At 42.5% G+C, this 14,103-nt stretch overlaps 1 protein-coding gene across 2 annotated transcripts in view; it reads right to left on the bottom strand.

Moving 5' to 3' along the window:
- The window catches only part of FAM91A1 (family with sequence similarity 91 member A1), a 42,318-nt gene extending 37,863 nt beyond the window's left edge, over nucleotides 1-4,455 (bottom strand). For both annotated transcript variants that reach the window (XM_059901892.1, XM_059901891.1), the window contains exon 1: nucleotides 4,141-4,455. Coding sequence is in view for 1 of the 2 variants with exons in the window: in XM_059901891.1 (XP_059757874.1) it covers nucleotides 4,141-4,212 (72 nt within the window). In the remaining variant the exon portion in view is untranslated. The remainder of the gene's footprint in view (nucleotides 1-4,140) is intronic.
- Nucleotides 4,456-14,103: the final 9,648 nt, after the last annotated feature.

The following is a 14,103-nucleotide window of genomic DNA, read 5'->3' on the forward strand; positions in this document are numbered from 1 at the left end:
GATGAAACTCACATCTAAATAAACTGGCACACAACTGGAACTACTGGTGGGTAGCATTTTAAGAAAAAAGGGACATAACGTGAGAAAACAAAATCTTTCTTCCTGCCTCTAGATTAATTGATTTATCACAGGTTGAATCATAACCCACACTACTGCTGAAATGTTATGTGCTGACATTATTTTCATCCATTTTAACATTACAAGAAGTTAGGAGTAAAGTTCATTGTAGAGAGACTGCTCTCCTATCTTTTATGTAGCACCAAAACCAGGGCCAGTATTGAAGGTATTTAGGGGATTCAAAATATTAGGCTTTCTGTAAAACTTTTAAAGGATTTCCTCTAGCTCTACTGCCAAATAAAAGTCTCTTTCTCGGGCTTCCCTGGTGGTGCAGTGGTTGAGAATCTGCCTGCCAATGCAGGAGACACGGGTTCGAGCCCTGGTCTGGGAAGATCCCACATGCCACGGAGCAGCTAGGCCCGTGAGCCACAACTGCTGAGCCTGCGCGTCTGGAGCCTGTGCTCCGCAACGGGAGAGGCCGCGACAGTGAGAGGCCCGCGCACTGCGATGAAGTGTGGCCCCCGCTTGCCACGACTAGAGAAAGCCTTCACACAGAAACGAAGATCCAACACAGCCAAAAATGAATAAATAAATAAATAAATGTACTATTAAAAAAAAAAAAAAGTCTCTTTCTCAAGGAACAGAGAACACAAACACTCACTCACACAGCAGACAATTTGCTAAAATCTTAGCAACTTCCAAACTTGAGGATTTACTCTTCTGTTTCAAAATAAGTCCCTTAATTTATTCTAACTTACAACCGTTTTCTCCCTTTAAAACTCTTCCCGGTAACTCCAGGATAAAAAGTGTAAATCAAGCCACTTACACAAAATATAAGGTCCCTGTTATTTATAAGCTAATTAGAGAATACAGTATCTACTAAACATCTAAGTCTTTGTGCTAGTCATTAAGTAATGACTGGTCCTGATCAATACATGTGCATACACACAAATAACTAAAAACTGCATTAACAGCTGATTTTATTCTTCACTACCCTCGTACATAAAATATAATTGCTTTGTTCACAAAGATTATTTGGCTTCTCTTCCACGCCCACCCCAATTTCCCACCATCCACATTTTAAAACACTGCTGCCACTACAGGAGGCAACGAAAGAAAGGTCATTTTACTGGGAGACAGTGCAGACCCTGCAGAAATTCCCACCAGGTCTGACAAATGAAGCTGGGCTGCAGATAAAAGGAACTAAAACAGACAGAGTGACATAGAAACTGGCTGTAAAATACCCACTGTGCATCAGATGATGCTAAAAGCATAAAGAATTCTTTCTAAAGCTTTTGCTCCTACAAACCCCAATGTGCACCACCTCCCCCAAAATACACAATAGTTTCTTTTAATTGACCCTCCTTGGAACCTCATCATAAAATTTCCCTTCAAATAAAACAACTATGAATTGTTTTGAACAATGAATACTGGTAAACTATAGAAAGATCCTGAAATAATGGCCCGATCCATAACTTTTTAATGTATTTCTGAAAGTCTAGTATAGCTCACACCATGTAAAAAATTTTCATCTCATTTATATAAAAACTATTTTTTCAAACACATTTAAAAAAAAATCTGAATCACCTTCCACCAGCTTTCAAAACTGGGAAATATGAGTCACTTTCAAATTAAACTCATCAAAACTCACCAGAAACTCTTATCAAAGTACTTAGTATCTGTAACACCAAAAACCAAATTCTTTCCACACAAGGGCTACTCCCCACTTTTAAACTGACTAAGCTTTAGCTCCTGGAAAAAAATCTCAGACTGATACTATCACTCATTCACTGCAAAAGTATTTACTAAAAGCCAACTACGAGATAGGTGCTCAAAATACAAAAGCAAAAACAAGTAATGTAACCAGAAAATATACCATAGTGGGGTAAGTGCTATGGGTGAGAAATACAGTGCTGGGGCAGCACACCTGAGGGTCAACTACTCCAGAGATAGGTCAGGAAAACCTTTCTAGAGGAGTTAACACCTCAATTCAAAAAGAAGCAACATGTACTCTATGGAGACAAACAGAAATAGGACTGGGTTTGCAATTTAGAAACCTCACCACAGTACGGTATGAAGAATGGATAGGAGGGTACTTTTCTGAGTGCTAGACACCAGACAGAAAGCTGATGTACTAATCCAAGGTAGACCTAGGGAAAAAGAGCAAGGCTAGAGAAAATCCATGAAGTAACTTGTACAGATGGGTTTTGCAACACCTTCCACAAGCGGAAGCTTATCATAAGCTAAAACACCAATTCTTGAAAGTGATCTCACCAAAAAAAGTTTTAATTTAATGTCATGCTTGTACTTAAGTATAACACTGTTCTGAGATTATTTTTAATAGTCATGACTAAGGTTTGGAAAGGCTTTTGCCATATGTACAAAATAGATAACTAATAAGAACCTGCTGTATAAAAAAATAAATAAAATAAAATTCAAAAATTCAAAAAAAAAAGGGCTTTTCCCAATACTAATTAAGATCAATTATTTCTGTTGGACATAATTGAATCATCCATCTTTCTTCTATAATGTTACATTTATTTTTGTGAAAGGAAGAGTAGAGAAAACATGGCAACAAAGAATTGTTGGTTCTTCCAGCTGTCTTGCCATATGCCACAAAACCCTAAAAACAAAAAGTGTCCATCAAAGCCCCCATTCCAGCTTAACAAGAGAAACTCAGTCTCTCAGGTTTAGAGCTTTCTTCTTCCCATTCAAGATTAACGTCACATGGGCAGCCACTGCCACCCAAGAATTCTGAGTTCCTTAAATTTACCTTTCCACTTTCTTGTGTTTTTGGTATCTTGAAGGGAAAGTGTTTTCTCTGCCACACGACGCACCGCCAGAACCTTAAATTATTCATTTCCTGGAACTAAGACCCCAAGCTGGGAGAGGAGGCAAAGTAATAACCCTTATACCATCACCACCACCAACCCAAACTTTCCAAATATGCCAGTGTCCAGCACCAATGGAAAACAGAATTTCACTCTCAACCAAGCAACGTGGCAGGAACTTGAAGGTTAATCTATGACCAGAGAGAAACAGTGCCTTCTATACAGCACATATCACTCCTTCATAATCTTTACCACCGCCCGCCATATTATGTATTTATTCATTTATTTGTTAACTGTCTTTCTTTACTAAAACGTAAGCTCCATGAAGACAGGGCTTTCCCGTGTTGACTGTTGCAAATGACCCGCACCTAAAACAAGGCATAGCACATAGTAGGTGTTCAATAAATATCTGTAAAACAACTGAGTAAAAATAACACTCAAGCATTTGAGAACTACCTCTCAGACAAAAACCTCCAAAAACCTCGCTCTCCTGTTGCAACATCTCTAATAAACCCATCTTGCTGACAGACTGAAGTCCAACAAAACAAAGTCCGAAAGCCCTTCAAAATCCGGCCCTGACCGCTACCACTCCCCACGCACTCACCAAGCCGCACAGCCAAACACACCAATACATTTACACCTCCGGATTCCGGTGATGGAGGAGGTCCCTCACTACTCTCAAAGCACGCTTTCACTCGTCCAAGCTTCTTAAAATGACTTTCCCTCTCGCTGGAAAATCTTGAATCCCTCTTAACTATCTATCTCTTATTCGTCCTTTAAGGCCCAATTTAAATGCCTCCCCTACACAACGTCCTGACACTCCCTGGACGGTTTCTGACGCCCTCCTCTGCGCGCTCGCATATACTATCGTGCAGGTTCGTGTGAGCTGCTATCAGCCTGTAACCGATTCATTTGTTTCCCGTCCCTTTCCCACCATCCCGCAGTTCTGGAGGTCAAGAACCGTGTTTTAAATTTGTTTCGAAGGTGCCTAGCCCAGTGCCCGGCTGAAGGGAGTCTGCGTGCGAAGGCGCCAAGCGAGCCCACTGGACACCATTCCATCCCATTTCGAAACGGCCCCGTCCTGCCCCTGTGGCCCCAGGACCGTCCCCTCCTCACCCGCGGGCTGCGGGTAGGTTATCTCAAGACCCTGGGCGGGGGAAGGCCGGGAGTCAGCCCAGAGGCGCCAGCCCCGGCCCCGCGGGCTCGGCGAGCAGGTGACGGCGGGGCGGGACCCCGGCCCCAGGTTCCATACCTGCCTCACGTTGGCCGGCAGCTTGCTCCAGGGGTAGTTGTGCCGGATGTGGAACTCCACGTCTATGTTCATGATGCCGGGAGCCCGGGAGGGCAGCGGCGGCCGGGACCGCAGCTGGAACGACGCCTCCCGCCTGCCCGCCCTTGGCCCGTCCGAGGAGCCCGCGGGAGGCCCCACGCCTCACACTGCGGACGGCCCGGGCTGCCCCATGGCCTGGGCTCCCGACAGCTCGGTGCGGCCCGGGCCACGGGGCACGGGAGCACCGGAGACAGGGGGCCGGACGCCTCGGCGGCTCCAAGTTTCTTCCTAGTTTCGGCCCGCCGGAAACGGCTTCGGGCGTGCGTCACTTCCGCTCGCCGGCGCGAGGCCGGGGGGCGGAGCCCGGGACAGGCCTTCCTGCCCGCCCCCCGCAAGCTGTGGGGCGGGGCAGCGAGGTAGAGGCGGGAGGGACCCGGGTAGTGGCGCCTTGCTCGCGCGCTCCGTGTCCTTCTGTCAGTCTCTGGATGAATTAATTGGGTTTGTATTGCCATTGCTGGATGACCCACTTTCCCCCAAATGAGAGCCCGGGTGGCCCTGGAGCAGGCGGTTACAGGCACTGGGGTGGGGCCGGCCAAGAAGCAGCGACTTGGGAAGGGGGCCATAGTTGACTTAAAAAAGGGCAAGAACGGTAAGGTCTCGGGGTCTCTTAAGAGCCAACCCCGAACCGAGGCCAGGTGGAAGGGGTCCAGGCTGATGAAGGAAATGTGTAAGTCAGAGCTTTCCCCCCAGTGGAGTGGTAGAGCAAAGGTCTAGTGATCCTTCATCCCCTCCTGGTAGTTGCTACATCTTGTGGAAGAGAAACAGTTGGGCTCTCCTTCAGAGCTCCAAATTCTTGTTTTGTTGCGACCCGGCCGGCGGGATCTTAGTTCCCCAACCAGGGATTGAACCCCCCGGCCCTCCGCAGTGCAAGCGCAGAGTCCTAAACATTGGACGGCCAGGGAATTCCCACAAAGGTCCAAATTCTTAAAATGTAGGGATTCAGGGAGGTGAAATGGTAAACAGCCGGTGCTGACGTCGGGGAGGTCCAGAAGGAATCTAGGAGTTAAGATTCTTGCGTGCAGCCTGTTGCCGCTCTGCTCCTTACAGATGGCTCCAGAGTCGCTTTTTAAAGGCAGAAATTCAGACACTCTTAATTTCAGTTCTAGTGAGAAGGTCTTTGGGGACACTTTCTTCCAGAATTTGTTACACTGGCTTAGCAAACCCATGACCCTTGTTACTGGCAAGCAACCATAGTATTTGTTTCAGTTTTAAACCATGGTTTTAGGGGCCTTCCTTGGTGGTCCAGCGGTAAAGAATCCACCTTCCAATGCAGGGGACGATCCCTGGTCCCGGGGAACTAAGAGGGGAACTAAGATCCCGCATGCCGCGGGGCAACGAAGCCCCAGCACCACAACTGCTGAGCTCGCACGCCTCAACGAAAGAGCCCATGCGCCCTGGAGCCCTCGCGCCACAAGTAGAAAGATAAATCCGCACTCCACAACTAGAGAAAAGCCCGAGCGCCGCGACAAAAGATCCCGCACACCTCAACGAAGATCCCGTGTACCGCAAATAAGACCCAACGCAGCCAAGAAAACAAGGAAAATAAATAAATTTTAAAAAAGAAAACAACGGTTTTAAATATTTTATTCCACACCTGACAGATGTATACTTAGAACTTTTTATGACACCTAGGGCACAGCTCAGCAGCAGCCTGACGCATGGCAGAGACCTTTTTATCTCTGATGAGTAGAAACAAATAGGACCCACGCTGCCCTTGCATAGATATATTGGTCTCGTGTTATCCAACTATAAGAGCCCATAACTAAGTACTTTGAATCCTATGTCTATAGACCCTCGACATCATAGCTAAAATTAAAAGAACTCTGACCATGAGATGTTTATTCAACAAGTATTGATTGCCTGCCTGCCATGTATTAAGCCCTTGACTTACAACAGGTTATTTCTCACAACCTTATGAAAGAATCCCACTCTTAAAATCCCAATTTAACAGAGGAGGAAACCAAGGCTTGGCAGGGCTGCCTGACTTACTCATAAGATCACACAGGTGGTAGAGACAGCGCCAAACTGGAGCCTAAGACTCTCTCCTGCCAGAGCCATCCTTTCAGTTCCTTGATTCAGGCTCTCACTGAACTGTTCTGCCTGCTGTTCCAATTCAGATAATGTTCATTTAAAGTCAACAACATAAATCCCCCTCAAAAATATTTTTTGAATAATTAAGTGTAGAAGAACTCATATTCTTCCAAAGTCTAACTTTTATTTAATGCAATGTAACAATGAAAATTAAAGTCAACATAATCTTTAAATCTTTGTAAACCATTGTTTAGGGAATTATAGCAAACATGAGCACCTGCTAAATTCATCTTTTTTGTTTATCAACAAATATTGACTATGGTGTAGACACATCAGAAACTACAGAAGTAGACAGGGGATGGTGGAAGTGAACTTACACCTGCTAAATCAATAAGACACGAACCTTTGGAAACTTGACCATCAAAAGAAAAGACTCTAACTCAGTAAGTAGAATAGGAAAGATTAGTATAGAAAAGATCCTAATGCAGCAAGTAGCTGAGAAAGAAATTTGAAGGAGGAAATGGTAATGGGTCAAAGCTACGTATGGGAAAAATCCAAACAGCAAGCCCTTCTAAGTAGGAACTGATGACAGAGTTTGGCTTATGAAACACAGGTGCTAATTAAAATACTGATCTGCCTCATTTCCCCCAAGGTGCCAGTCTTTGAGAGATGGGAAACAAAGCAGTTCAGAGAGACCATAGGTTAATCCATAGGGCTCCCTCTGCTGGGAAGTTCAGGAACAGGACTGCTCCCTCAGACAGCAGGAAGAAAAACAACTCATTGGGCTCCACATGCAGCACTCGTTACATCATGGAGCCTTTCTGGTAAACGATAATGTCCATTCTTTTAGGTCCTTGACTCAGACCCCCTACTATTTCTGCTTCAGTAGACCTTTGCTATTCAAATTCCAGAGAGGTCAGAAACTGCAGAGTGTTAGAAACCCCATTCCAGAAGCTACCATTCAAATTAACCTTATGGGTAAACAATGTGTTCAGAAATACAAGTGCAATGAGATTCCATCTTATCTGGCTTTACCAACTTGGACTAAGGAAAATTACTCAGTTGTCTTGAGCAGCTGCCCTTCAGAAAGACTACAGAACCATTTCATTCCCACAATTCCAAAAAAAATAAGGAGCAGAAACAACCCGGAAGTAGGGCGCTATCTGGTGGACTAATTTCACAGACTCCAGAATATCACTCCCTGTGGTAGATAGAATAATGGCCCCCAAAGATGTCCCCATCTCATTCCCTGGAACCTGAGAATATGTTGCCTGATATGGCAGAAGGGGCTTTGCTGGTGTGAGTAAGTGAAGGATCTTGAGATGGGGGTATAGCCTGGATTCTCCGAGTGGGCTCAATGTAATCACAGGGTTCTTAGGAGAGGGAGGCAGGAAAGTCAGTCAGAGACGGAGATGGGACATTTGAAGCAGAGGTTGAAGTGACACAGGGCCCCAGGGTAAAGAACATGGGCAGCTTCTTGGATCTGGTAAAGGAAAACAGATTCTCCCCCAAAGCTTCCAAAAAGATCATAGCCCTGCCAACTCATTTTGGACTTCTGATCTCCAGAACTCTAATAAATTTGTGTTGTTTTAGGCCACTAAATTTGCAGTAATCTGTTACTGCATCCATAGGAAATTAATATACTCCCACAACAATCAAATACTCCAACACCCAAACAGCTGATCAAATTCATAATTTCATAATTAAATCAAATTTCATAATTAAACCATTATAGTTGAAGTATAAATACCCTTAGGAGGAATAATAGCTTTTTAGCCTTATCATTTTTTAGTATGTACAAGCTGTCACATCTTTTTCTGAGAGGAAGTTTGAAAGAGAAAGAGCTTGGGGATTAAATGAGGCCAAGGAAGGATCTGTAGAGGAGGAAGGGGTGTCTAGAGAGAAGAAAGAGGAAGTCACTGTGAACATTTTCCATTTCACACTTTTGCCTGGGCCTGACCTTGGCTGTGGTTATCCCTCCTGAATGTGCTTTGTTCTGTTCCATGAACCAAGGCATCACCCCTGATGCTCAGCACCATGACCTAGCTTGTTATCACCTCACGGCTTTTGCCCTTGCTGATCCCTTGGCTTTGAATGCCTTTCCCCAGACCTTTGCAAAGCAGGCTCCCTTCATTCCTCTCATTGTCACTTAGAGCGGCCTTCGCCAAATTCTCTGTCCCACCTAGCCACTTCTCCCCCACCTCTCTGCAACACATTATCTTGGTTTATTTCTTTTGTTGCAAAGAATCACTAATGGACATTATCCTGCTTGATTTCTTATTATCTGTCTCCCCAGCACAAATACAATCTCCATGGAAGAAAGAACTTTGTCTCATCATCAGTCTATCCCCAGTACCTAGAATCATGCCTCACACATAGTAAGTGCTCAATAAATGCCATTGAATGTATTGAATGAGTGAATCAGTTATGTGACACCTGAGCTCTTCCATGTCACCTTCTTGGTTAAGTCTTCCCCAACCACGTTATTTAACATTGTAACACATCTCCAGTCCTTCTCAGCCACCTCCCCTACATTACTTTTCTTTATAACACTTATTAGCATCTAATATATTTAATAATTTGCTTAGTTTTAAAATTGTTTCCCCTATCAGACGTGAAGCTCCCCAAATGCAGGAACTTCTATCTGCTCTGTTCTCAGCCTTGCCCTCAGGCTTAGAACAACACATAGTATTGAATGAATGAATAGATGTTGCATAGGGAGCAGAATTCTCCTAAAAATCCAGATTTGGGGATCTTCTTGAAAATGTGGGAAATCCCACAGCATTGGACCCCCTTCCCCACACCAGTCAGTGGAGCTGAGGACAGGCTACCTGGCTTAGACAGAACGTGGGCTTTCTCAGGGCCACGTTCTCCACCACCCCTACCTCTGTTAAGAAGCTGTCAGTTGCAAAACCCATCTCACTTGTACTTTGTTTATCTCAGGGTAGAGAAATATTTCTCTAACCTCGTCTCTGTCGAAACTGAAGGAAATGAACGCTAGACTGGAAGGCCCAGCCGTCTATTCTCACTCACATTATAGACTTCAGAAATACCAAGACATTTAGAATTCCCTAAACGTGCCACACTCCTTAATCCCTTTGGGTCTTTGCATGCAGAATACCCCTGTCTGGAATGCTTTTCCTCCTTCTCCACCTGAAAACCTTCTCATCCTGACACTGTGAATGGAACACTGAAGAATCAGGAGGTGACAGTGGAGAGGTGGGAAGAAGCACGAACATATGGGACCATTGTCCTCTACATTAGGGAGTTTCTAGGATTTTCTTCTACAAGTGATAGAAAACAACATAAGAGCTGTCTGTTTTAGAGAGAAGCTGAGAGATCCTTTGCCACGTAGCCTGGGAAATATGAATATTATATATTTATATAATAAAGAGAATGTTATGTTTCTGCCATCTGAAGTCAGTCTGTGTTTAGAACATTTGTGGTCTGACGTGGCAATGAATACTGTTCCAATAGCAAGCCACGTCACCTCAACACAAAGGCTGAACAATTGTAATCGTTACAGTGCCCACTAGGGGCTGATCTCACACAACATTTCTATACCTACAACCTAAGTTCTACACTTCCTCATTTATTGACTTTTATCCAAACCATTCTCTGAAGCCTCAAAGTCCTTGAAATTCTTTCTCTAATTTGTCTCCAGTATCTGATAGCACCAAATACTTGCTTGGAAACTGATGGAGTTAGGACTGCTGAGCAGTGGTCCAACTGAGGTTTGTACAATCTCAAGGTCACCATTAAGCCTCGAGTTTTGTGCTCCTTGGTAGCTCTGGTAGACAGGATAAGTCAGTCAGCTACAAGGCATGGTTTATCCTTAACTGAACATATTTTCACAATATCCATCATGGGGAGTAAAATCACATTTTGAGTGAATAGGATTTGTGAATTCTACAGTAGGTATGCAACTTAATTTTTTAAAAAGAGGTTGGAGTAGCTGGAAAAATAACTATAGAGGTAAAAGGGACAAGGTTATGAAAGCCCAGAGAAGTGAGGAGGTATCTGGAGAGTTTCTCTCATTTCTCCCCCTTTACCTCATCAAATCAGTTAATTTAAGTAAGTGGATAAGATACAGAATAAAAATTTTAATGCCATTTTTTTTTTTACTGGGGGGAGAGGGTAGTTCTAGGAGCATGAGAATCACCTGAGAAGTTTTTTAAACTTACCAACATCCAAACCTCACACCAGAGCAATTATATCAGAATTCTTCAGTTGGAGCCCAGGTAATGCATGTTTTTAAAATATTCCCAGGTGACTCAAAGCACAGTGCTGGCAACCACTTCTCAGGCCTCTTTGGGCCTCAGGTACTCAATGAGCACTTGTTGAAATGAATTTGTAAAATGAGGAGGTTAGCAAAGATGACTGCTACTGTCCATTCTAACTCTACAGCTCAATAATTCCATGGCCAACTATAATATAATTTTTTTCATATTCAAAATAATCCCCCCAATCTAGACTTTTCTGTACGGGAAATAAGCAGGCATTTATTCAACACTGGTGTAGACCGAGGAAGTAATTTCTCTACCTCTTGGTAACCGTTGGGAGAGCCATGAGATAAATGAAGAATTACATGCTATTGGACTAATATGCAAATTATCTGAGTTTGTGTTACACATATGGTATGGGTCCATCTCAGATCTTTTTAGCTCATTTGCGTATATTGTCACAGTGGCTTAGAACTTGGCTGAAATGAAATATTTTTTGTTTCCTTCTACATTGTGTCACTCAAACTTTACACCTTTAGCAACAGGTAATCTAACTGTCCAACAAGAAATACGAGTTTGTCTACTAGTATAATCTGTGATCAAGGATTAAATGAAGTATAATAGGACTGTTTCACGACCTCTGTAAATGAGATCTCAGTGAGAGACAGGATACTTTCTTGGCTCCCATTACAACTGATTCCAGGAAAATGGAAATTGGCTCTTTCTTGGCCCAGGTCTATGTAAGCATTTGTTCTCTCACTTTACAGAAGTAAATTCTCTTTCTTTTAGAATTTGCAAAGATTGAATTCAATGTCATTAGTGACCATATCTTTTTAGAATTTGTATAGCCTCAATGCATAGTAATTTCTTTCTTTCTTTCTTCCTTGCTTCCTTTCTCTTTCTTCCTTCCTTCTGTTCTCCTTCTCCCTTCCTTCCTTCCTTTCTTTCTTTCTTTCTTTCTTTCTTTCTTTCTTTCTTTCTTTCTTTCCTTTCTTTCTCTTTTAAAGGATATTAAAAGCCAACTGAATCATGTACCTGGTAAAAGGTAAGCCCAGGAAAGCAAAAGTCAGGAAAAATTAATTAGAAAGCCAGTATCATCCACTTGCCTTTGAGCAGATAAGGATTATTACAGAGAAAGACAAAGTCAAGGTTCATCTTTTGAAATAAAAAAATAGGATTTTTGAGTCTAAGACAGTAGTCTTGAAAGCCAGGCTTTGTTGAGAAACAGTTTTCTGAATTAGTTTATTTTAGTTCCCACTGGCATATCTTGAGGAGAAACAGGGGAGAAAGATGAAATCTTCAAGGTGGAGCATAGCTGAGTAGAAACCATTGCCCCAGTGAGATGGCTGTATTTAAACAGGAAGAGACCGAATTAAGAGTAATGTATACCTGCAATTAACACTATTATAAACCAACTCTAATTTTTTTAAAGAAGAGTGTCTTAACTGGTAGGTTTAAGGCCCCACCCCCTGCACACACACTACCCTGTGGGGTGAGAGTGTGAGGACAAACTGATCCACCTTCAAAAATAAAGCAGCTATAATATTATTTGTCGATGTGAATGGTCGTGTATGAACATTCTCAACCCCAAAACAACTGCCAGCTTTAATCGGAGCTAAGACTTCTTTTCTGCACAGAAAAGATAAGGAGCAAGACTGAACTGGTGGGGTAGTCCCTCACTTAATTCGATGCAATATAAAGAGGAATACAAGGATGGGTACAAGATGATAAGTGGGGCCAGTGGAAAGAAGTGGTTCTTCTGATTATGACTTCTGGAAGCAATCGTGAAGGAGGCGACTTTTTTGTTGGGCTTTAATGCTCAGATAGATCTGAAGGGATTGGAGGGAAGGTTTTGGCTGGCAAAGAATGGTATGGGAGATGCCATGAAGGCCAGGGCACACTAAAATAAAAAGGATTAGGTGATGCTCTTGCTAGACTCTGGTGTCTAGTAAAATTTAATGATTTAATGACCAGAAAGCCCTACCTGAGAGAGGATTTGTCCTTTCATAGCTCTTCAATGTTTTATGATGTATTAATACATCATGAACATAATATTGATCACTGTATTGAAAATCCTAACAACCATATTCAAATATAGAGAATGGACATAACTTATAATCTGTCCTATTTTTACATAGAATACCGCCCGTAAAAAAAAAAAAGAAAAGAAAAGAAAAAAAAATTATTGATGTGATCAAACACCAAGTCAGGGAAAGAAACATGTACTGGCTTAAAAATCTAAAGAGACTGAGGTCACCTGTCATTTCTTGCCAAGTGTACAGCCACTGGATTCTAGAAAAATGAGACGCTGGTTGTTCATTTTATAAGTAAGCCACAAAGTTAAAGATTCACCACATACTGCATTAAAAACCAATAGCTGGTACAAGCTGGTACTGTGTATTTATTTGTGATATGAGAAACGAGACACACCTGCTATTAACGAATAATGACATGATACTGTGGAAGACTACCTAGGAAAGCATACCAGAGCGGCTTAGTCATATCATTTACTCTTGCTGGGCTTCTCACTGAGAGACTTCAGAATTCTCTAGGCCAGGAGTTCTCAACTGGGGGCAATGTTGTCTCCAGGGGACATCTGACAATGTCTGGAGACATGTTTGGTTGTCACAACTGGAGAAGATATACTGGCATCCAGTGGGTAGAAGCCAGAAAGGCTGCCCTAAAATGCATAGGATAGTCCCACACATACACACAAAAAAGAATCACCTGCTCAAAATATCAATAGTGCCGAAGTTGAGAACTCTCCTTGGCACGAAAATGAGTACTCGAAAAGCATTCACCCCCAAATTTCTGACACCAAATCCTAAATCAGTTCTGCAGATTTTTGGTGCAATCATTGTACAGGAATCCATATCCACCCTAATGTATGCAGTTGTCAGGTAGAGCGTAGTGGCATGAATTCAAATCCTCACTTGACTATTTATTGAGTGAACTCTCGTTTAACCCCTTTGGGCCTTAGGTCCCTATCTGTAAAATGGGGGAAATAATAGTAACCATCTCATAAAGTTGATGTGATGTTTAAGTAAATAAACAAATGTAAAATTCTTAGAACACGGTCTTGCCCATAACACTAAATAAACGTAAAATTTTGTATTATTAGTGTTAATTTTATCATCATTATCATCATCAACATCATTACTTGGCATAAAGAGAAATGTAAAGATTTTCATTTACCTAGACTAATTTCCAAAAATTCAGTCATTTGAATAATAATTTTATTATTTCCAATATCATCTAAACTACTATTTACTTAAGATTTTTCTTTAAATTGTCACACTTCGCACTCTTCATAAACTTTTCCTGTCCTTCGCAGGTTTGATATCGTAACTGTATCTTCCTAATGCACATAAAATAATGCCATGCTATCAAAGCAAAGATTTTGTGTTTGACATAAAATCATCTCATGTGTCCTGTGCCCCACTGGTAAACATGCCACAGTTAGACAGCCAACCCCTTTCTAATGGACTTCTGTCATTCATTTGGCTGCTCAACAGCAAAACATTTTATTAATCTTGCTGGAGGCAGAGTCCACCTCCCATCAAAGAAGTTATAAATGCCAATATTCCCTTTCCCAGCTGCCTTTGCAGCCGAGGCATGAGCACGTGACCTC

This window comes from Balaenoptera ricei, chromosome 17 (genome assembly GCF_028023285.1).
Source record: "Balaenoptera ricei isolate mBalRic1 chromosome 17, mBalRic1.hap2, whole genome shotgun sequence".
Classification (NCBI taxonomy): Eukaryota; Metazoa; Chordata; class Mammalia; order Artiodactyla; family Balaenopteridae; genus Balaenoptera; species Balaenoptera ricei.